Source organism: Echiichthys vipera (genome assembly GCF_963691815.1).
Source record: "Echiichthys vipera genome assembly, chromosome: 4".
Taxonomy (NCBI): Eukaryota; Metazoa; Chordata; class Actinopteri; order Perciformes; family Trachinidae; genus Echiichthys; species Echiichthys vipera.
The window spans coordinates 20,955,851-20,977,618 of NC_139829.1; the positions used below are offsets into that span (position 1 = coordinate 20,955,851).

At 39.5% G+C, this 21,768-nt stretch overlaps 3 protein-coding genes across 3 annotated transcripts; all 3 read left to right on the top strand.

Moving 5' to 3' along the window:
• The first annotated feature begins 383 nt into the window (after positions 1-383).
• rbm19 (RNA binding motif protein 19) lies at positions 384-9,973 on the top strand. Its single transcript, XM_083913141.1, has 24 exons — positions 384-507; positions 744-926; positions 1,827-1,940; positions 2,019-2,060; positions 2,649-2,874; positions 3,481-3,746; positions 3,834-3,893; positions 3,994-4,072; positions 4,269-4,340; positions 4,438-4,641; positions 4,733-4,863; positions 4,996-5,123; positions 5,913-6,009; positions 7,246-7,356; positions 7,459-7,659; positions 7,759-7,825; positions 7,933-8,075; positions 8,166-8,226; positions 8,459-8,538; positions 8,633-8,688; positions 9,061-9,177; positions 9,286-9,391; positions 9,497-9,617; positions 9,717-9,973. Exons 1-24 carry the CDS (start codon positions 472-474, stop codon positions 9,797-9,799), a joined length of 2,784 nt encoding a protein of 927 aa, XP_083769267.1. The 5' UTR covers positions 384-471; the 3' UTR covers positions 9,800-9,973.
• Positions 9,974-11,007: 1,034 nt separating this feature from the next.
• plbd2 (phospholipase B domain containing 2) lies at positions 11,008-16,075 on the top strand (the record flags this gene model as incomplete). The annotated part of the gene is made up of 12 exons (XM_083911952.1): positions 11,008-11,219; positions 12,316-12,409; positions 12,510-12,668; positions 12,773-12,873; positions 12,969-13,183; positions 13,672-13,766; positions 13,879-14,039; positions 14,579-14,674; positions 14,786-14,857; positions 14,955-15,107; positions 15,187-15,349; positions 15,465-16,075. The coding sequence occupies 12 exons, from the start codon at positions 11,008-11,010 to the stop codon at positions 15,633-15,635; spliced, it is 1,692 nt and encodes a 563-aa protein (XP_083768078.1). The 3' UTR covers positions 15,636-16,075.
• A 1,118-nt stretch (positions 16,076-17,193) lies between these two features.
• On the top strand, positions 17,194-20,672 carry LOC310945856 (transmembrane protein 248). Its single transcript, XM_083912087.1, has 7 exons — positions 17,194-17,323; positions 18,268-18,430; positions 18,618-18,876; positions 18,969-19,068; positions 19,195-19,333; positions 19,425-19,565; positions 19,738-20,672. Exons 2-7 carry the CDS (start codon positions 18,275-18,277, stop codon positions 19,756-19,758), a joined length of 816 nt encoding a protein of 271 aa, XP_083768213.1. The 5' UTR covers positions 17,194-17,323; positions 18,268-18,274; the 3' UTR covers positions 19,759-20,672.
• Positions 20,673-21,768: the final 1,096 nt, after the last annotated feature.

Below are 21,768 nucleotides of genomic sequence, written 5' to 3' on the forward strand. Positions count from 1 at the left end.
CCTCAGCACACATCAGCCCACACTTTCCCTGATGTTAGACCCCTTACCTGCCAGCACAACGTCACCTGGCAACAGTTTGTCAAGAAAACCACTTTGCTCTGTTATCTAGCGTGCCCACCCCTCCCTTCGGACATGAAATAAATGACAACCTGGGGTGCTTATACTGAGAAGAACAGTTATGTTTCCTTGCAAGAACATTTGGATAAAGTTTTTTTTTGCATTTTTGTTTAATTCATTTCACATGTAGTATTAATTGATTGGTTGTGAGTTATGAGGTTATTTGATCCTCACTCCAGACCAGCTGATGGCGGTAAATGTTGTCTGCCAAACCGCCAAGAAAAAAGACAGAGAAGAAGAAGAAGGCTCCTCCCACTCAACATGGCGTCCTAGAGAAGCGTCCACGCTCGTTTGTTGACATCTCTTTAAAAACCAAGCTAAAGCTGTAATAGTGGACTTACAACTACTACAACTATGTCGAGACTCATCGTTAAAAACCTCCCTAATGGGGTAAGTAACCCGTTCAGCACACATTTAGTGTAGTTTCGCTGTGCTCACCTGAAGAAGATGTAATAAGTGTGTGTGTGTGTGTGTGTGTGTGTGTGTGTGTGTGTGTGTGTGTGTGTGTGGATGTGTGTGTGTGTGTGTGTGTTGTGTGGATGTGTGTGTGTGTGTGTGTGTGTGTGTGTGTGTGTGTGTGTGTGTGTGTGTGTGGATGTGTGTGTGTGTGTGTGTGTTGTGTGCAGATGAAGGAGGAGAGGTTCAGGTCCATGTTTGCTGCCTTTGGCACCGTCACAGACTGCTCTCTGAAGTTCACCAAGGATGGCAAGTTCCGCAAGTTCGGCTTTGTGGGTTTTAAAGCGGAGGAAGATGCGAACAGCGCCCTGAAACATTTCAACAAGAGCTTCGTGGACACATCCAGAGTGACGGTATGGCTGCAGTCAACCACCAGTGGCTTCTTTAAATCACTTCTCTGGACTTGCTTTAAAGTGATGTCGTCTTTTTATGTTTTTATTGTCTTTTCACCTTCCCATCTGTTAATTTTGTTGTTGTTGTTGTTGTTGTTGTTGTTTTCACTGTTTGTTAAAAGTGTACCATCGTTTATCTTGCCTTGTTGCTGTGTATATATGTAAACATGTGTATGGATTTCTCTGTGCTTTTGCATTTTCTCTTGCTGTCAAAGCACTTTATAAACTTTTTTAACATAAAATAAAGGTGCTATATAAATAAATAAATTATTATTATTATTATTAATTTCCATATGTGAACCCCATGGTTAAGATAAGATATTCCTTTATTAGTCCCGCAAAAGGGAAATTTCCTTATTTACAACATAGAAGAAGCATCAATAAGAAACTACAAGTTATAGAAAAAAATAGAAAAATATGAACAACATAAACACAGAGAAATAGAAAACATAAGAATAAAAAATATATACAATATTTTAAAATATTTTAAATTTACAGTAAAACAGAGTGAAATATTAGTATTTCACATTGTGACTAAAATTCACCTGAACTAAGTATTTCACACTGTGAAGTGAACCCATTTGGTGAACATTGTAGTGCAGTTATTGTCATTATTATTATTATTATTATTATTATTATTATTATTGTTTTGGTGTGTGTGGTCTGCTGGGAGCAGTGCTGGTTGTAGAGTCTGACGGCTGCAGAAAGAAAAAAGACCCGCGATAACGCTCCTTCACACACTTTGGGTGAAGCAGTCCCTCATTGAAGGAGCTCTCCAGTGCTGTTAGAGTTTCCTATAGGGGGTAGGAGTCATTCCCCATCATGGATGACAGCTTTGTCCTGCATTGTCGTGTGTTCCAGGTGGAGATGTGTAAGGCCTTTGGAGACCCCACTAAAGCAAGAGCCTGGAGCAAACACACCCAGAGCTCAGCCCCAGAAAAAACATCCATTCCTGCTGACACTGACGTAAAAAAGGTACCTGCAGTGGAGAATAACGTTACGTTCTGCAGCACTGTCACTTCAATAATAATGTGTTAATGTTTCTGTCTACAGAAAAAGAACCAGAAAAAGGAAAGCAACAACGCACTTGGAAATGTGAGTAAATGTGTCAGGGTAAATGTTAATTATATAAAACCTGAATGTGGATAAATGTCTTTGGTACCAATCAAAATGTGCACATAGCAAAGTGTAAAGACAACTGTGCATATGATAGATTCATAATGTTCTTTGGTAACTCTGTAATAAAAAAGTTCCTGAGTTAAATCAAATTTTTAAACATTTACCATTTGAGAACTTTAGCTGCTAAATGAAATGAGAGTTAGAAAAGCATGTTAATTATATAATATTTATCATAATAAGGTATCAAAGGTACCATAACTCTCGAATGATACTGTACACATACACTTGTAACAACAACAATAAATAAATAAATTGATATCCAGCTCTAAAACAGCCTCAATGAAATGTTAGTATGTACATAATTTACATTTTTATTCCATAGACTTGTCAGGCCATCAGTCTATTTAATTCATTCTACATTAAACTACCTGTGATTATTTATAGTTTCAAGGAATTGCAGGATTATTTTGTCATGCACTTATGACTCTCAGGTTTATCAATGACTGTGACGGTGCGTTTATGTGCCGTTTCAATCACTGTGTGTCTGCTTGTTGTGTGTGTCAGCTGGAAGAGGACCAGGGATTCAAGGAGTTTCTGTCGGTACATAAGAATCGAAGCCAAGCACCGACTTGGTCGAATGACACTGAGCAGCAAACAACGGATCCTGACAGCGGACGGATGAAGGCTCAGGAAAAGAAGAAGGTTCCTTCGGATGATTACCTCAACTTTGATTCAGACCAGTCAGAGGAGGAGGAAGAGGAGGAGGAGGAAGATGCTGATGAAGATGAAGGTTGGTAATGGCGGTCCCTTCTTAGTGAAGGTAGATGAAAGCAGTGTCCCTATGTTGGGGGGGATTTACACTGAGTTAAAGTATACATTTACCATAAACCAGGTGCACTAACTGTCATTTCAGAATCATGTGTTCGTTAACTTAGCAACACTTTCCCTAGTTTACTTCCATTATTTAAACATTTTATGGCATTTCATGCAACTTTTTATTACGAAACCTGGAAATGTTTGATTTTACGGTCTCTGGAGGAGAAGTTGGTTCAGTCTTTTCAAGGTCCCATGTTTGTGGGCCACGTCCTTTTGTAGAGTTCAGCCCCTGAACTGGGACACAACTGATGGGTATGGCATCAAATAAAACCTTACTCACAACCTTTTTGTGATTGAGATCCCCAATATACAGTGAAATAAATATATGAAATAGGATACAACAGATTAATGAACATTATGTACTGGTTACAGTTCTCAATGACAAATAATGAATACATTTATTACTATATTACAAATGTTTCGCATAACAAGCTCAGAAATAAACAATATGAGTGGGAAAAGTAAGAAAGGAAAGTGGGTGTGCGTGATTGATTGGTCTACATATTGTCGTTGCTTTCAGGTGCCACAAAAGAAGCGCTGAAGTCTGGCTTATCAGATATGGACTACCTACGCTCAAAGGTGGCCCAGACAGACGACACCATGGAGGAGAGTGGAGGGAAGGATGTTGACGAAGAGGGCGATGAAGAAGATGAAGATTGTGTTCCTGTGCAGCACACAGACAGCGCCTATGAGAGCGGGGACAGAGAAACCACATCAAAGACGAAGACCTCAGTTTCTTCTGAGGATAAGAAGCAGAGCAAAGAGAAGAAAACTGCCAAGCAAGAGGTGACTTTCACCTGCACACCTGCACATTACTGTTGAATACAGCAGAGTGTTTGTTTTCTGGTTTACATCCACATCTGTTTGTTGCAGACGGAGCCAACGACAGAGTTCACAGTGAAGCTGAGAGGAGTCCCTTTCAATGTAAAAGAGGTGAGTGAAGAAGAGCTTCAGAGGCTCTTTAAAGATGTTCTGTATAGTTGATGTCTGCATCTATTACACCAACGTATTTTTTTATGTGTGACATCAATAGCAACAAATTCGAGAGTTCATGACACCGCTGAAGCCTGCAGCTATCAGAATTGGGAAGAACGAAAGCGGAAATAGAACAGGTATATTATTGAAAGCCTTTTTAATGTACTTCTGTTTTTCCTCAGCATAATTTACACTAACAATAGATCATATGATATAGATGTATTGTCCTGTATGACCCATATCTGGTGGCTAGATAGTTTCCCATATGTTATAAATATGTTGACTGTGTACAACCCCATTAATCTGCACTGGTGTCTTATGTTTGTGCTTCAGGTTATGTATATGTGGACTTGCACTCTGATGAACAGGTGGAAAAGGCCTTGAAGAGGAACAAAGATTACATAGGTGAGGCATATTATCTCCTATTCTCACATTTGTGTCATTATTTTGTATGTTAAATGGACTGTTTCTGAGTGACGGTGACATGCCTCTGTGTTTTCAGGCGGGCGTTACATTGAGGTCTTCCGTGTGGATGCCTTTAAGGGCAAGAGAGACAGAAAGGACAAAGAAATTGACAGAAACTTCACCAGGAAGCTCAAGGAGGACGAGGAGGAGGAAGATGTCGCAGAGTCAGGTCGACTCTTCATCAGGAACCTTCCTTACACCTGCACAGAGGAAGAGATCAAAGAGCTATTTGCTAAACACGGTGAATTAAAAACAACTTTCATACGCACACAAGTTCATTCAGGCTTTCAATCGTCTCCTCTGCGGTGATAATAATTTTACAATCTTTACAGGTCCTATATCTGAGATGCTCTTCCCTATTGACAACCTAACCAAGAAACCTAAAGGATTCGCTTTCATAACGTACATGATACCAGAGAATGCCGTGACAGCTCTGGCTCAGCTGGACGGACATATATTTCAGGTATTTGATCTCCAACTGATGTATGAGATTCCTCTCTACACCACAGGACCTGTAATGGCGTCTGGGTAGTACAAATTCCTCTTCAAATGAAACGGAGGCTGATTAAAAACATTGATTTTCTCGTGCTTTTAGGGCAGAATGCTTCACCTGCTTCCCTCCACAGTGAAGAAAGAAAAGACTGATTCTTCAGACGCTGGTGGTGCCGGCTCTTCATCTTACAAACGGCAAAAAGATGCTAAAAATAAAGCATCAAGTTCAAGGTATATAATCACATTAAACCTCTTATTTTGTGGCTTCTCTGTATAAAGTGGTGAAGTTCCGCCTTTGTATTTCTGGTTCATGGGACCTCAATATGAATTTCTGATGCAAAACCTATGGCCAATACAAATGATTTTCTAGTCCCAATTGAATTGTGCCATAAATTTCACATATGTTTTTGTGGTTTTCATCCAAAAAAAACCCTACGATTTATCATGAAGAAGTTTGATATTGGCAGGTTTTTTTCGCTGCTCTCGACGCAAATGATAAATGTCACCACTTACGCTTGGAACTCTGTTACAGACATGGCGATATCTCTGCTCCACTTCATCACTTTTTTCCAAGGAGAGGATAATAGTATCGTAAGGGTTGAAAACCATTACAAGTCGGGGCATGTGGAGAGTTTAACTTGCACTGTAAGAAAGGGTGATGCCGTGACATCACATACCTGACATTACATTAAGTCTTTCACATGTGTTTTCTCTACAGAATGAAATGGAACAATTGCACTATAAACAGTCAAACTCTTGACATGCAAAATGATCATTTAAATCCACAAACAACATATTTCTAATTCAGGGAATGGATCGATTGAGACCAGCAAGTACTTAAATTATCTGCATTGAGACCCATTCATTTTTAACAATCTCAGAGGTCCCATGGGGGTCTAGCGGAAGGGACGGGACTTCGCCACTCTATTTACTCATAAGGAAGAATCATTTTATTTCTGTGTCTGCTCAATAACATGAGCAGTGCCTCATTCCTCTTATTGATGTAATGTTTCCTTCTAGCTCCCACAACTGGAACACTTTGTTTCTGGGCACAAGTGCAGTGGCAGATGCCATTGCTGAAAAATACAACACCACAAAAAGCCAAGTCCTGGACCACGTGAGTAACGCCTCATCCTCTTCTTTAGACCGAAAACATTCCTGCATTGGACCTGGTTCATTCCTCAAAATTTGGACTCCTGCATCTCAGTAATGAGGAGGAAAACTATACAATCTTTATTTAATATGGCATATGACAGTTTTGGGCTGTGTTGAACATTTAAGAAGGTGCATATTGGAGATCGCCGCACAGATGTCGGTGGTCCTCTGATTTGGCTTCCCATGCTAAAGTGACGCAGCTTTCCTATTCAAATGAATGAGAGGGCTGTGAATATTTTTCCAGGTCATCATTATCCCCAAAGATCAATATGACAGGCTCTATCCCCAGGAATCAACCCCCTGCTTATATGGACTCTCAAAAATTCATAAAGAAGGGGCCCCGCTCAGGCCCATTGTCAGCAGCATAAACTCGGTCACTTATAACATTGCCAAGCGCGTAGCCAATATCATGACACCACTGTGGGGCAACACCACACACCACATCCAAAACTCTATAGACTTTGTGAACAAAGTCCGAGACCTAAAAATGGATCCAGATGAAACCATGGTATCCTACGACGTGACTTCCTTGTTCCCCTGTATTCCAACCATGGAGGCTTTGGCCACAGTAAGAGAGCGGCTCACACAGGACAACTCCTTAAACAACCGAACAAATCTCAAACCAGACCACATTTGCCAACTTCTGGATTTGTGCCTCAACACCACATATTTCCAGTTTAATGGCAAATTTTACAGACAACAACACGGCTGTGCCATGGGTTCACCAGTATCACCTATTGTGGCAAATCTATACATGGAGGAGGTAGAGGAGAAGGCTTTGAACTTCGTCCAAAGACTGTCATTAAGACTCAGTAGAGCACTAACAAAGTCGAAACCGACTTCCCACCAACCACTGCCACCCTAATGACGGTCGTTAGCACGAAGGGTTCCAGTGACATCACCGGCCTTGTGCACGCCCTCTGTAGAGGTTAAATACCTGGATCTCACACCAGATAGTTGGACCAGTCCCAGCCTGGTCAGATGTGTACATGAACTGATGAAGCCTCTTAGATGAGAGGTGAAACGTCTTCATAGACAAACAACAAGTCCAATTGCTTTTGACTTAAATTTTTGTGGGGATAGAGGGCTCTTGTGTTTGTGACCATCTACTTTTTCATCTTTTGCAGCTACATCAACATGTGAATTACGTGCACATTCATTTTTCTTCATACTTCTGGTCCTTGCCCTCTCTCTGCAGGAGTCAAAGGGAAGTCTTGCAGTGAGGATGGCTCTGGGAGAGACGCAGATCGTTCAAGAGACTCGGCAGTTTCTACTAGACAATGGTGTCAGTCTGGATTCTTTTAGTCAGGTATGCGTGATACAAACTCACATTTACTTGTTGTTAAATTGTCTATAAATTATTTACAGTGATCGCAGTCCAGTTACGTAAGTGGTTTCCCCTGCTGTACAGGCGGCGGCAGCGAGGAGTACAACTGTGATCCTGGTGAAAAACCTTCCAGCTGGAGTGACAGCATCAGAGTTGGAGGAGCTTTTTTCACCTCATGGCTCTTTGGGCCGAGTTCTGCTACCACCCTCAGGCCTCACCGCCATCATCGAGTTCCTCGAGCCAACTGAGGCGAAACGAGCCTTCACTCGGCTGGCCTACAGCAAGGTGTGTATAGCTTTATACAAGCAAAACCTGCAGGTGCAGCATATGTTTGAGGCACTGTAAAAGCTTGTACTGCACTGACTGTATCTCTGAAATCCATAGTTCCATCACATTCCCCTGTATCTGGAGTGGGCGCCTGTGGGGGTGTTTGTGGCCAAACCTCAACCTGGTGAATTAATCCTTTAATCCACTTATAAACCTACAATACACAATTTTAGTACTAATTAGTAATTGATAATTGGAATAACCAACATATCTTTGGTTCTGTCTACCAAGTATTAGAAAAAGAGGAAGCAATAAAAGAGAAGAAGGATGAAAAGGAAGAAGAAGAAGAAGAAGAGGAGGAGGAAGCTGCTCCTGGTTCCACACTTTTCATTAAGAATCTTAATTTCAGCACGACCGAGGAGAAACTACAGGAGGTGGGTGAATTCATAAATTCAACACTCGTTATGTTTTGAGTAAGGGTTGGATCATAGCATGATTAATATTGTTCTCTTCATTTGTTGCAGACGTTCTCCAAATGTGGCAAGATCACGTCCTGCACCGTCTCCAAGAAGAAAGATAAAACAGGTGCCAAACATTAAAAGCAGGATCTTTCACATATGTAAATGTAGCACAACAGCGTATACTTAGGTATAGAAAAAAGAATATGATTTGAACACATGGGATTCTATTAGAAGATCATTTCTGTATTTTGTTTATTTTCAGTCTGTATTATTATTAATATTATTAATATTTTGTGTTTTTTTGATCTCTGAATCAGAGTTAACAACCACCTTTACAATGTTGGTTTGATTTCCAGGCAAGATGTTGTCCATGGGCTACGGTTTTGTTCAGTATCAGACAGCAGAGGCAGCACAGAAAGCCCTGAGGCAACTACAGGTACTCTCACCATTTCCTTGTTGAAACTCTCACAAACTTTCTCTACAACCTGGTTCTTGGCTGAAGTTTATTAATTCTCTCGACCATCCACCAGCATTGTACTGTGGATGATCACCAACTGGAGCTGAAGATTTCTGAGAGAGCCACAAGGTAAGATGTTCATCAGAAGCGTTTTAGTGAACTTCGAATGTGGGGAAGAATTAAAAAGGTGGTCCATTAATTAAGTTTACAAAGGATTCACATCTGTAATATAAGATATTGCGTAATTGCAAGTGTATTAAAGGTAAGTGTTAAGTAAGAAGACAGGACAGTTAATTAAGTGCATGGGAACGTCTGCATCAGTCTAAAAATATTGGTATCTATCAGCTGAAATGTGCATTAAAATGTAACTTATTGGTAAAAGTTTTTCATTATTTCAAAAGTTGACTGCAACTGTTTGTGGGGCATAATTTAGCCTGCAGTTTAGCATATAAACGTCCCTTGTGTTGTCACTACTTACTCAGTCCTTTTCCCTCTCTGCAGGACTACTGAGGTTTCACGCAAGAAGAAGCAAGACGAGAAGAAACAGACAGGATCCAAGATCCTTGTGCGCAACGTCCCCTTCCAAGCCACTGTCAGGGAAATCCGAGAACTCTTCTGGTAGTTGCCACATACACACACAAGTATTTTTTATTTGCTCTATGTGTGGAGAAGGTTTGTTGTGAGATCGTTTAATAACACTATGATTTCTTCCCTCTGTCCTCTCAGTACATTTGGTGAGCTGAAGACAGTCCGTCTTCCAAAGAAAGCAGCTGGTTCAGGGAATCATAGAGGCTTTGGCTTTATTGACTTCATCACCAAACAGGACGCTAAGGTTTGTGTGTGTTGTAAGCTTTCAGACATGTATTTAGGAAATCCTGCTGACCACTAGCGCTTAATTAATTGTGATAATAAATACTATGCCCTTTTATCTCTACAGAAAGCATTTGCTGCACTGTGCCACAGCACCCATCTGTACGGGAGACGCCTTGTGCTCGAGTGGGCCGATGCTGAGGAAACCGTAGAGACGTTAAGAAGGAAAACGGCTGAACATTTTCATGGTGGATCCATCAACTTTTCTAACAATATACAGAAAGGGAAACAACCACGCTGTTTATTAATTTATTTTTGTTTTTCATGTTATTTATCGTCCATGACAGTGGCCACCAAAAAGCAGCGAAGGGCAGAAGTGATGGAGGGGATTCTGGAAACGATGGAAACTGGAGGGGAACCGAAGGACTGAACTTCCCCAAACACCGTTGTCTCTGTCGAAGCCTCGGCAGAACACTGACCAGGGTTTTTCAGTTGCTTTTGACTGAAATTGCTTTGAGGATAACGATGACCTGGACGAATGAGAACATTCACAGGCTTATAAATAGGACTGTGAACAAATAAGGACCTGAGTGGCCTGTGCAGACGGAGCTAATTATAATGAATGATTTCTTACATCAAACATGTTTTGTATAGAATGATGCCTCAAAGAAATAGGATTTGACAGTTTTATATAAAATTTTATTTCATGCTTCAAAAGTTGTATGTGTCTTATGTGTGTTTGTTTAAGTCAGGGGTGGGGAACCCTTCTCCTAGAGGGCCCACTGTCCTGCATGTTTTAGGTTTCTCTCTGCTCTAACACACCTGATTCTAATGCTCTGCTCGTTATCAAGCAGCTGAAGCTTGTCAGGGGTTTAAATCTCCTGTTACCCTTACATTTTAGTAACACCCCTTATCCTTGGGGTCAGTTGGACCCCAGCAATTTAAACATCCAGAATATTATCACAATCAAAGTTGTTACTCAAGTTTTTATGTCAGGTACTCTGTGTATTTGTTGACTACCTTAACAGCATTGAAAGTTAAACACGGCACTGCAAACACCTTCTTATACATCCAGAATACCTAAAACGTGACTTTGGAAATATACAGAAAAAAAACACCAAACTATTTAATTACTTGACATAAAATTGGATCAAAGGATATTTGTTTGTATGTTTTAAAGTAAGTATATTATTTGTAAGTACTATTTTGTGTTTTTTATAATATTTGGAATAAAAGCAATTTCCATTATCTCAACGTAAAGGGTTAATTTGACCTCAGGAAAAACAATTTCCAAAACAATGATACAAAAATAATGATTAAATCATCCAAATTATCAAATTGACCTAAAGGAACACAGATGCGACATGTGTCTGTACATGACAATGATGAAATATCATCATGTCAATGTTAGGTTTTCCCAGTTGTTCCATAAAATTAGAAAAAGTCCTCAACTACGAAGCAAAAAATAAATAAAGATGTCAACCATCTATTAGAGAGGTTGAATCGTCAGACTCAGGTGCATGGGTTCCCCACCCCTGGTTTAAGTGATTGACATAAAGGGTCTTTTATTTTGAAAGTACCATCCCTGGGGTTGTCAGCTGACTAGTCACCCGCGACATCACGTGACTCCGTGTAATCATGGCGTCCCGGCAGAGCAAGATGTTTGCTGTTGGAAGTCTTTCCTCGGTTTTAACAGTTTTATCCGGACTGTGTTTCCTGTGTGGGTCTGCTCGAGCTGAAATACGAACCGCTGTGATTGACAAACAGACCGGGCAGCTGGCTGTCATTGAGGGATACCGAGAAGATTTTGTGGCTTGGTCAAATTTCACTGATGACATCAAAACATCAGGGTGAGTTTACCGTTTTTGCGATCTTTAACCAGACTAGAGCTTTTCAACGGAACTCCGTTGCTAGGAAACAGCCCTGGTCCTTGTTAAAGGTTGAATATGGAGAAAGAGCAGAACTCCGCCATCTAGTGTCTCAAGATCGTAGTCTCAACAACAAAATATAACTCCTTCAGTCGGGTTGCCAGGTTCGTCAGACCTGGTCCAGTAGCCTACAGGAGACCGGAGTCAAATCGCACCAGAGGAGATTGACTCACCGTTACCCGTTACCGTTACAGCTAAGTAAACATGAAAGTTAGCTTACCTATCAAGGAGAAATGTAGCCATTTGGCGTCTGTTTTAATGCCGTTCAACTCCTTATCTCAGTCCAGTGAATGCTTGGCTATTGACTCTCGTTTGTGACCGTCTCCGGTCACTCAGCAGCAGGATTGGCAAACTCCATTTCAACCGGGGCCAGCCTTCAGTAGCTGCGCCAAACAACAGACAACCCTGGAAATCCACAATGCCTGCTGCTATTGGCTGGTACAATGTAAACAGAACATGACAGAAAGTCATACCCTACGGGTATGCTACGTTCATTTTTATACAGTCTGTGTCAAACCCATTATTTAAATTTTTTTTTAATTCAGACTCAATATATTTTTTTATGGAAAAGCAATACTTTCATTCTTTACCCCTCAAAAAGCCCCGTGGGTGTATTCTTTTAAAAAAAATATCTAGCTTTTATGAAGATTCTACATATTTAACCTTTAAGTAAAAAAACAACAGAGGTCAAAAGTGCAACATGTGACAGGAGAGGTCAAGAGAGGTCAAGATAGCCATAAGCCATAATTAGTAAACCCACAAAAGGCCACAGGCCGAGCATATTGAGACTAGTAAATGCATGAACTTACTGATACTACATGTCTGGTTTTACAAAGAGAGAAGTGAAAAAATACATAAACACCTGTGGCCTCTCTCCGTCATCTCACCTACAGGGAATTATTCATCATATATTTTGAGTGCCACCGATAATAAAAGTCCGCCAAACCTGCACTCTTTTGAGCTTGCACACATATAATATGTTTAATCTTTTTCATTTATTCTCATGTGCTCTTTTCAGCTGGTCTTTCTTGGAGATCACTACCAGCAGTCAGTACAATGACAGTATCCAGGCGTATGCCGCCGGTGCAGTGGAGGCTGCAGTCACATCTCAGGTCAGCTTCGTGCCCCACGCCTGTTTGAGCTCCACTTACCCAGCAGTTTATGCACTGAACATTTGATTTGATCCAAAGACTTTGTGTATGTTTTTTTTAGCTCATTTATAAGCACTGGATGAACACGCTTATGAATTACTGTGGGCCGTTCACGACTGAATCTGGTTACTGCGAGCGCCTTAAGGCTTTCATCACAACCAATCAGCAGTGGGTTCAGGAGCAAACAGAGAAGCAGCCCAGTTCTCCCTACTGGCACCAGGTGCTCAAGAAGCATTTTTAGGATGAATACAATTCCTTGCATGGAAACAAATAATGTTGACGGGCCATAAATAACATGTTTCTCAATAATTTTCTGCTTGTCAGGTGCGTCTGGCTCTGCTGCAGCTGAAGGGTCTGGAGGACAGCTACAATGACGAGCTGTCATTTCCAACAGGGTCGTTTTCCTTCAACCCATTTGGCTTCCTGTAAGTTATCTCCAAATTTCTTTTATTAATAAATATAATAATTTAACATGTTTCTGAGATCATATACGATGACTCTCCTGCTCTCGTTCAAACAGACTTTTCCAGTTGGGCGGGGATCTGGAGGACTTGGAATCAGCTCTGAATAGATCCAGCCAGACTCGACCTCTTGGATCTGGCTCCTGTTCTGCTCTCATTAAGCTGCTGCCAAACAATAAGGAGCTGCTGGTTTCACATGACACGTGGAACGAGTACCAGGCCATGCTGCGCATCATGAAGAAATACATGTTTGCTTTCAGAGTTTCACCTTCAGGTAGTTTACTGATGCAAGTGTGTCGTCTGTTCAGGACAGCGTCTGTCCCTCATTACTCACATTAGGAATACTTCAACATTTTGGGAAATATGCTTATTTGCTTTCTTGGTGAGAGTTAGATGAAGAGATCACAGCTAGGCTGGTTTCACTGTGACAACAAGAAATAAGGAAATAGTCTGGCACATAAAACCACAACTCCTTGTTTTTACACTTTGATTTTTATAAGGGTTAAAGCAAAAGGATATAATTACTGAGTTTCAGAGAGCTTCTTGTCACTATTGGATAAAGAAAGGGTAGCTCCTTCCCCGTGTTTCCAGTCTAAAGCGAAACTACTGGCTCCAGATTCACATTTAAAGCTGTTTCAAAAACATAATTTGTTTCCCAGTTTGAAGCCCCAGGAATGGACTGACTGTTGTTGAGGTCTATGATGTGAATACAGATTATTCTGAACTTTATTATGTACTTGATTTATTCATTTATTTCTTCAGAGGAGGATCTTCTTCCTGGAGGAACTCAGGCGTTCTCCTCTTATCCTGGATCGATCTTCTCTGGAGATGACTTTTATATCCTAAGTAGTGGTCTGGTGAGAACTTAGTGTACCCGCACTCGACATAATGGAACTGAGTGTTAAGAATAAACTGCAGTCTTTTAAATGTGTTGGTAATTGAGTTTCTTGTTTTTAATCTATTATCCAGGTTACATTGGAAACCACCATTGGCAACAGCAACCCTGCCCTCTGGAAGTTCGTTCAGCCCACAGGAACCGTCATGGAGTGGTTAAGGAATATTGTGGCTAATCGACTGGCTACTACAGGCAAGGAGTGGGCCGAGATATTCAGCAAGTACAACAGTGGAACGTGAGTTTTGCAAAAGAGAAAGAAACAGTCTCTCATGACCCTTTGACAAGTGTTATCACCACTTTGTCTAGGCTGTGTATTGTTCTTTGTTTGTCCTGTGTTCAAAATTCCAGTTACATGATTAGATAAGATTTTGTGTGTGACCTTAGACCTTAGACTGTGTCTTTTTAACTTCGCTATGTAAAAAAAGGAGTTTTATGCACTTATTTCTTGTACCTGTCTATTTTTTTTAAATTTCATAACATAAAGCAGCTTGAGTTGGCTCTATGTATGAAATGTACTCTATAAATAAACCCGCCTTGCCGTGTGAATTGATATTGGTAAAGCAAAAAAGATCATTGATAATAAGGAGTCACATGAGAAGTCAGTTGGGTCATACGGCTGTAATGTGGTCACCAGGCTCTCATGTGTTTGTTGTGAAATTCTGATCGTTTACTTCATTAATGTACAATAAAATGAAAGGAATACAAGTCAGTGACGATAGTAGGTTAAAGCTTGTATGCTCAGTTTGAACTCTGTGTGTATGTGTGTGGTTTTAGATATAACAACCAGTGGATGATTGTGGACTATAACCACTTCACTCCAGGCATGACTGACATTAAAGAGGAGCTCTTTGTTGTGCTGGAGCAAATTCCGTAAGTCTTTGCACCAAATATTTAATCAAAATGCAAGATTGTCACTATTTGTATATATGACTTCTAAACATATCATATAAAATGAGCTTTTCCAATATTTTAATGCTGCAGGGGACTCGTTGTTTACACTGATAAAACTCAGGAGCTGTTGGAGAAAGGGTACTGGGCAAGTTACAACATACCGTAAGTATCTAGTTTGAAAGTTTTATGGTAACATATACTATAGGTTACATTTGCTGTAATTGTGGTAAATGTAAAACTATACTTTGTCCACATGTAGTTACTATGTGGACATATTCAATGCCAGTGGCTGCAATGAGCTGGTTGAGGAGTTCGGCCCGTGGTTCTCCCTGGAAATGAATCCTCGGGCTCAGATATTCAGGAGAAACCAGACAGCTGTCACAGATGTGGACTCAATGGTCCGCCTTATGAGGTACGAGCAAACTTAAATGTTATATATTTATTTTATGCTAATAACAAATGTATTTATGAGATGCGGCGTCCTTCCTCAGGTATAATAACTTCAAGGAAGACCCGTTGTCAAAGTGTGAAGGCTGTGATCCACCCACGAATGGAGAGAACTCTATCTCAGCCCGTTCTGACCTGAACCCAGCTAACGGAACATATCCGTTTGGCGCCTTACGGCAGAGGTCCCATGGAGGAACAGACATGAAGGTTTTAATATTTCTCATTTCATTTCTTGCCATTACCCATCTCTCTGCTCATACTTTACTCCTTCATGCTCCCCAAATCTTTTATATGTGTTATTGAAACTAACTTTCCTGTGCAGATGACCTCCTACAAGATGTTTCATGACTATGGGATGGTGGCAGTGAGCGGGCCAACATGGGACCAGCTGCCCCCCTTCCAGTGGAGCACGTCCCCTTACAAAGACCTGGTGCACATGGGGCACCCTGATACTTGGGCATTCAAGCCTATAAAAGTCACCTGGACTCCTTAATTGTTACTAGGCAGTATATACAAGTGGCATGATCAATGTAAATACTGCCCGCTGTTTGAAGTTTTGAAAAAAGGGAAATGATGACTTTTATGAATAAAATAGTCATGTTGTTGATTCTCAGGAGAGTGGCAATAATATTCAGGCAGTATTACAGTAATGCACTATTTGCGTAAATTAAGCGCATAAGGTAAAAAAGAGCTTTGACCATGAGGCAATATGAACAACCACTTACTGTAACAACCTTGCTAATGTAAAGTGCTTCAGCATTAGATAACATCTGTTTTGCAAGCTTTGCTAAATATGTGTCATAAGTCTTGATCAGGAATTCAATATATTTTTGAATAATTCTGATATTATGCATTGTATGATTTTTTAAAAATACATCTTTCTGAATAAAGTGCCAAGATATTTTTTTTCAAAGAAATAATTTCAGTCTTAAATTGCACTATGTACTGTAATTCTGTTAAACATGTAAAACAAACAAATGTAATTTTAAAGGTCCCATATTGTCAAAAGTGTCTTTTGTAAGTTATTATAAAGAAGGTCCATGAGCGGGTCGAGGTGTTATAACTACTGAAAGTATCAAAATGCTCAATGCACAGAGAAATGCACACAGCCCATATTCAGAAACTGTGCTGTCAGGACTTGTGATGTCACAACTTTACTTAATATAGAGAAAATTCCCAGCTACAATGACACTGCAGAGACAAATGCTGACTAACAAGCAGACTGTTTCTTTTACGGGAAGGGGCTTAAAACTAAACAGGTGCTAAAAAAAATTTCCAAGTAAAAATCCCCAAAAACTTCATATTTTCTGCAGCGATGTAGTCCTTTGCTCTTTACTTCTGCTTGTGCAATGTCCGACTGTGTAGCATAGGTTTGTTTATGTCTTGAGCACTAAACTGGAAAACTAAATATAAAATTATAAAAAAAAATGAAAATGAGCAAAGTATGAGGGGCGCTTTTACTTCTTTCATTGTTTAATCAGGGTTTGTACATCGTTTCCGAGGTCAAATTCAAGCACTTTCAAGGCCCACTTTCAAGCTTTTCCAGCACCTTACAGTTGTGTTAAATTACATACTTCTACGAATACATATAAGTATTAAAAATGATTATTTCACATTTGTTTTTTCTATTAAAATCAAGTTAAAATACATGACATTACGCTATGAACCCCAAAAAGGTTTCTCAATATCAGAAGGCTAAGATATGTAAGTACATTCATATTCTATAGCTATTTGTTATGAAAGAAATGTGGATACAAGCGTTTTCAAGTACTTTATCCAAAATTCAAGAACTTTTCAAACCTTGAAAACACAAAATTAAAACCCAAGCATTTTCAAGGATTTCAAGCACGAACCCTGTTTAATGGAAATATTTTTAAATGAGCGATGTAACTCAAAATAACACTACATTCATTGATAATAATAAAACTAATACTAATAATCATTTTTTTTAAAGTCCGGTAGCAGTTTGGGTGTCGGTCACGTGGTCCCTCGTCATCAGAGCCTGGTCGTCATGGCAGCGTACTCTCGTAAATTGACAGCGCTGTCGTGTTGTTATCTTTGTGCCGCTTTAACTGAACTTTAAACACCTCCTAATGTGGAACTACGGTTTTCTTACCGTCAAGAAACTCGGGTATTTACCAAAGCTGGCGTCGTGACCAGAAAACACTGCTCAAACTCAAGGTAGGAGGTTATCTTTCAGCACGTTGGTTAGCAACATTACGTTCAAGTAACCTAACGTTAACGTTGCAGTATCGTTACTTTATCAATGCTGCAGAAAAGCTACACGTCTCCTGTTTGCTCTGTAGCTAACGATAATCTAAACGCATGCTATCCGTTGAACTGCAAACATCAGCGGAAAGGTGGTTTTCCGAGCCTCCCTTGTTTTTGGAAATTCACAGTCACAAGGCATATGACAGTTTGAAGTCCCATGTCATTATGCAGAACAAAAGGTAGCCTACATTCACCCAAAGAACAAGTTAAAAAAGTTCTGTGTGTGTTGTTTAATCCTCCGAAATGATCTGTTTCTTACTGGGTGACTTCCTGGGTATTTTACTGCTGGATTACTTGAAATTAAGCTAAATACTTCAATCAGAATCAGACATACTTTAATGATCCCAGGGGGAAATTGTTTTCGTTGCAAACTCCAGCGATACAAACAACATACTTAACAACAACAATATTATACAGGTAACATATATTTCAGTTCAATTTTATTTTATTTACAGTGCCAAATCATAACAAAAGTTATTTCAGGACACTTTACAGAGTATGTATAGACCACACTCTATGACTTATGATATTTGTAAAAACAGAAATATACAACAGTATATATATATAACATATATCTATAAAATATCAAATGTACAATAGTAAATTACTCACTATTTAACTAAGCCTCTGTGCTTGACTGTATCTGCTGTCTGAGGTTAACTTGTCTGCTTTGTTGTGCTGTTTTCTAACCTAGGATTGTGTCACTCAGGTGTTTGAGATAACTAGAACCAGTTAGGCTTAAGGTTGCTATCATTTAGTTTTAGTTCTGCCCAGGACTAAGTTCTTGACTGTGTCCTCAACCTGTTAAAACTTTAGTAAATGAAGTAACTGTTTGCTTACTTTGCTTGGTGCAGGTGTCTGATGATGGGTTTCTGGCTGACCAACCTTAAAGATTATGTATCACAGAATCCTCCAGCGGTTACCTTTTTCCTGTGCTTGTTGACGTTAGCTTTCTCCTTCATCTGCATCAGCTCTTACAGCCTCACTCACACTCTGCCTAACCCTGACACAGCAAAGGTAAGGACTCTTTTATTCATTTCATGTCTGAGAATGGAAGTTGTCCGATGTTCAACCATGCAATCTGCGAATACATAAGTTATTGTTTGCAAAATGAAGCATACTGTTGTGCAGCATGTATGCTTGTGTTTCTGTGTATCCTGAGTTGATACTCATGTGCAAATCAAACCCTTGGTTCTTCTTTTAGGACTGGAACCATCTACTGTCCTCCTTATCACAGTTCCAGCTGTGTGTGAAAGCCAACGCAAGTTTATCTGAGCTTGTCTCGCCCGTCCCCTCACCTCTGATGGATGGGGACACACCTTCAGTTAACTCGACAAAGACTCCTTCTCTCACCACTTTATGTCTCAAGGTTCCTCTGGATGTGACAGTGAACTCAAACAGTGGCTCTCTGAAAGACCTTGGTTTACACACTGCCTTTAGAGCCAGTCAGTTACATCTTGGAGGTTGGTATTGCAGTACATTGGTTTTGTTTGTAAGTAAAAGTGTGTGTATAACCATACATTCTGATTGATCGATTGTTTTACTCACTCCCCAGGCAATGAGATTGTTTATGTGACTCTAGAGTTATTGTCTGGAAATGAGACCTACACTTGCCTCAACATCAGTGCCCCAACACACCTCCTGCCCATGATCCCGTAGGTTCATCCACACTCAAACCTTCTTAATTTAAATCAACAAATACTTAGGTGCATAAACAGAATGTATGTCCACTGATGAATGAGTATTTATTGTGTCTTTTCATGCTGTATACTTAAATGAAGACTTCCACCAGAGTGCCCTGCATCTGAGAAAAACATTTCACTCATCCACGTGGAAGCGAGCAACCAGCTGGCTACAGACCAGACCTGCTACAGTCTACACTCAAAGAATGACCCTACACTCACAGTCATGTTAACACAGGTACAGCGTGTCACACGTGAACAGCATGACTCAGCTGTGAAACAGATACTGCCTTTCATCCTGTCATTCATTCTCTACTTTCGTTCTTTAGGAGGAGCAGAGCGTGGCAGTGCGGCACCTGTTTGAAGCCAGTTTGTGTCTGTTAGGAGTTTGTTTGATACTCTGTATAGCTGCTAGCCTAACACATTCACTCATTCGCCACTACCACTGGAATGGACTGGACCCACAAAATGTATGTTATACATTTTGTATGTTATTACATTATTCATGTCTTATATTTCCAATACCATACCACCTTGTTTTTGTGTCTGACTATGGTTACACTAGATATCTTGTCTCTGCATATGTTGTAAAATGTGCAGATCATGTTTTAACCTAACCTTACTGTTTTACTTTGTTTCCAGGAGCCCTTGATTGACACCTGAACATTTTTCATCCGCTGCATTCTAAAAAAAAAATCACTTGGAAGTGGAGAGAGAAGAGCGATTTGTGTCACTACCTTTTTAAAGGGGCATCCCACGGATTTGAAGGAAAATAAACCAGTTTGTACGTCATGGGGAGGACTACTCACCCTGTGAAAACAAAGTTGTGTAACGTCTTCTGTAGCTCTAGGGAGGGAGCTTGTTAAAGCCTGAGAAATTAACCCTGGTGATGTCCTCAGGGTTATCGCTGCTTTAGTTTGGAGATTTAATATTTATTTAGCATCCAGTGAAGTGAAGATAAATTCTGAATATTTTTAATCTGTCTCTCACAAGTTGCAGTTTTATGAAACTGCAATTCTTAATCAATGGAAGTATTTTGTTGGTCATGTTTATGAAGTTCACACATTTCCCAGTGACTCTCAATAACTCATGTGTTTTTTTCTGTAGTCAAAAATCTAAATGTTTTTTAAACTCAATGTAATGATTGTATTCCTATCAGCAGATGGGTTTTCTGTTCACTTACAGTCTAAGCTAGTTTTTGTGTTAGCATTTTTATTTTACATATTTGACAGTGAGAGCTAATTGAATCCAGATGCCAAATCTACAGATCCACAAGTATTCTTGCATCCACCTCCACTGGTTCATATCACTTGTACAGCAGTAGAAACCTGTTTTAAACACAATTTTTCTAGTTTTATATAACATGAAACATTAATGTGAAAGTATAAACGCCTGTTTTGAGGTTCTTTCGAGTGAAGGAAAGCTACATGTATATATTTAACCATTTAGGCTTGACTTATACACGCACACACACACACACACGTTTTGAGTTTCTTTGAAGAGACCAGAACAATTCCAATATTTCATACCTTTACTTCAAAGTTCAGCCTTTCCAAAGAACTGGTTATTTAGGGATTTCAGGGATTTATATTTTTACAAAATGAACTTACTGAGTAGAAATAAACAAGAGAAGAGCCAATGCCAAAAGTGTCTTTATTGCCAATTCTGATCAGAAATTCAGAATGTATTAAATTATACATATGAATAAAAAAAAAAGTGTTACAGTGTCTCTTCATACTTCTTTCTGGTATTTTTTCTTTTTATGTTCTTGACAACAGTACTAAGCTTATTGTTTATTTATTTGTAATTATTGTGCGCGTTGAACACTAAATCCAATTCCTGGTATGTGAAAACTTACTTGGCAATAAGCACCCTCCTTTTTTACCTTTCGCTTTTTAAAAAAAATAAATCTTTACTGTATTTACTGAATTATTTTGATACAACACAATAACAACATATATATATATATATATATATTATTCAAGAGCAGAGCCAGGGAGAGTCTCAAGTAAATACATTAAACATAGCGCGTATCTGAATGGTTTAAGCAGCTTTCTTGTTTTTGGAGCCAAAGATGGTTTTGATGTACTTCTCAGTTTCTTTACCAAAAGCAAAAAAAAAAGAGCTTTTAGTGTTAGTAAATATGGCCTTCTGAATATATTTTCCTAAAATGATCAACAAATTAATTGGGTATGTTTCTTTCTGTGTTTTACGTGTGTTGTCATGGAAACCAAACAGTACATCTTTCCAAAACAAAGAAAAATCAGATACAAGTTTATCAGTAATGTAACGGGACAGATCTTTACAAAAAAGTGGAGGTGTAGGGACATTACCAGAACAGATGCGCCGTTGTTTCTGGAAATATTCCACATAAAGAGACTTCTCTTACTTTTATTCGTGAGGAGGTATTTGTAAGAAAGGTTCCAGATATTTCCCCAGTTCAAGTTAAAAATAAAATTAGACCGATAGGGAATAAGCACCTTTCTCTCTTTTTTTCATGAACTTTATTATTGATTTACAAAATACACTAACATCAAACCATATGATGAGCATGACATTAACAACTATTGGATAGCTTTCTTGTTATTAGCAGAGGATATTGACTTGAAATACACCTCCAGTTCTTTCATGAAAACACAAAAATGGGTTTTACACTGGCAAATTTACACTTGT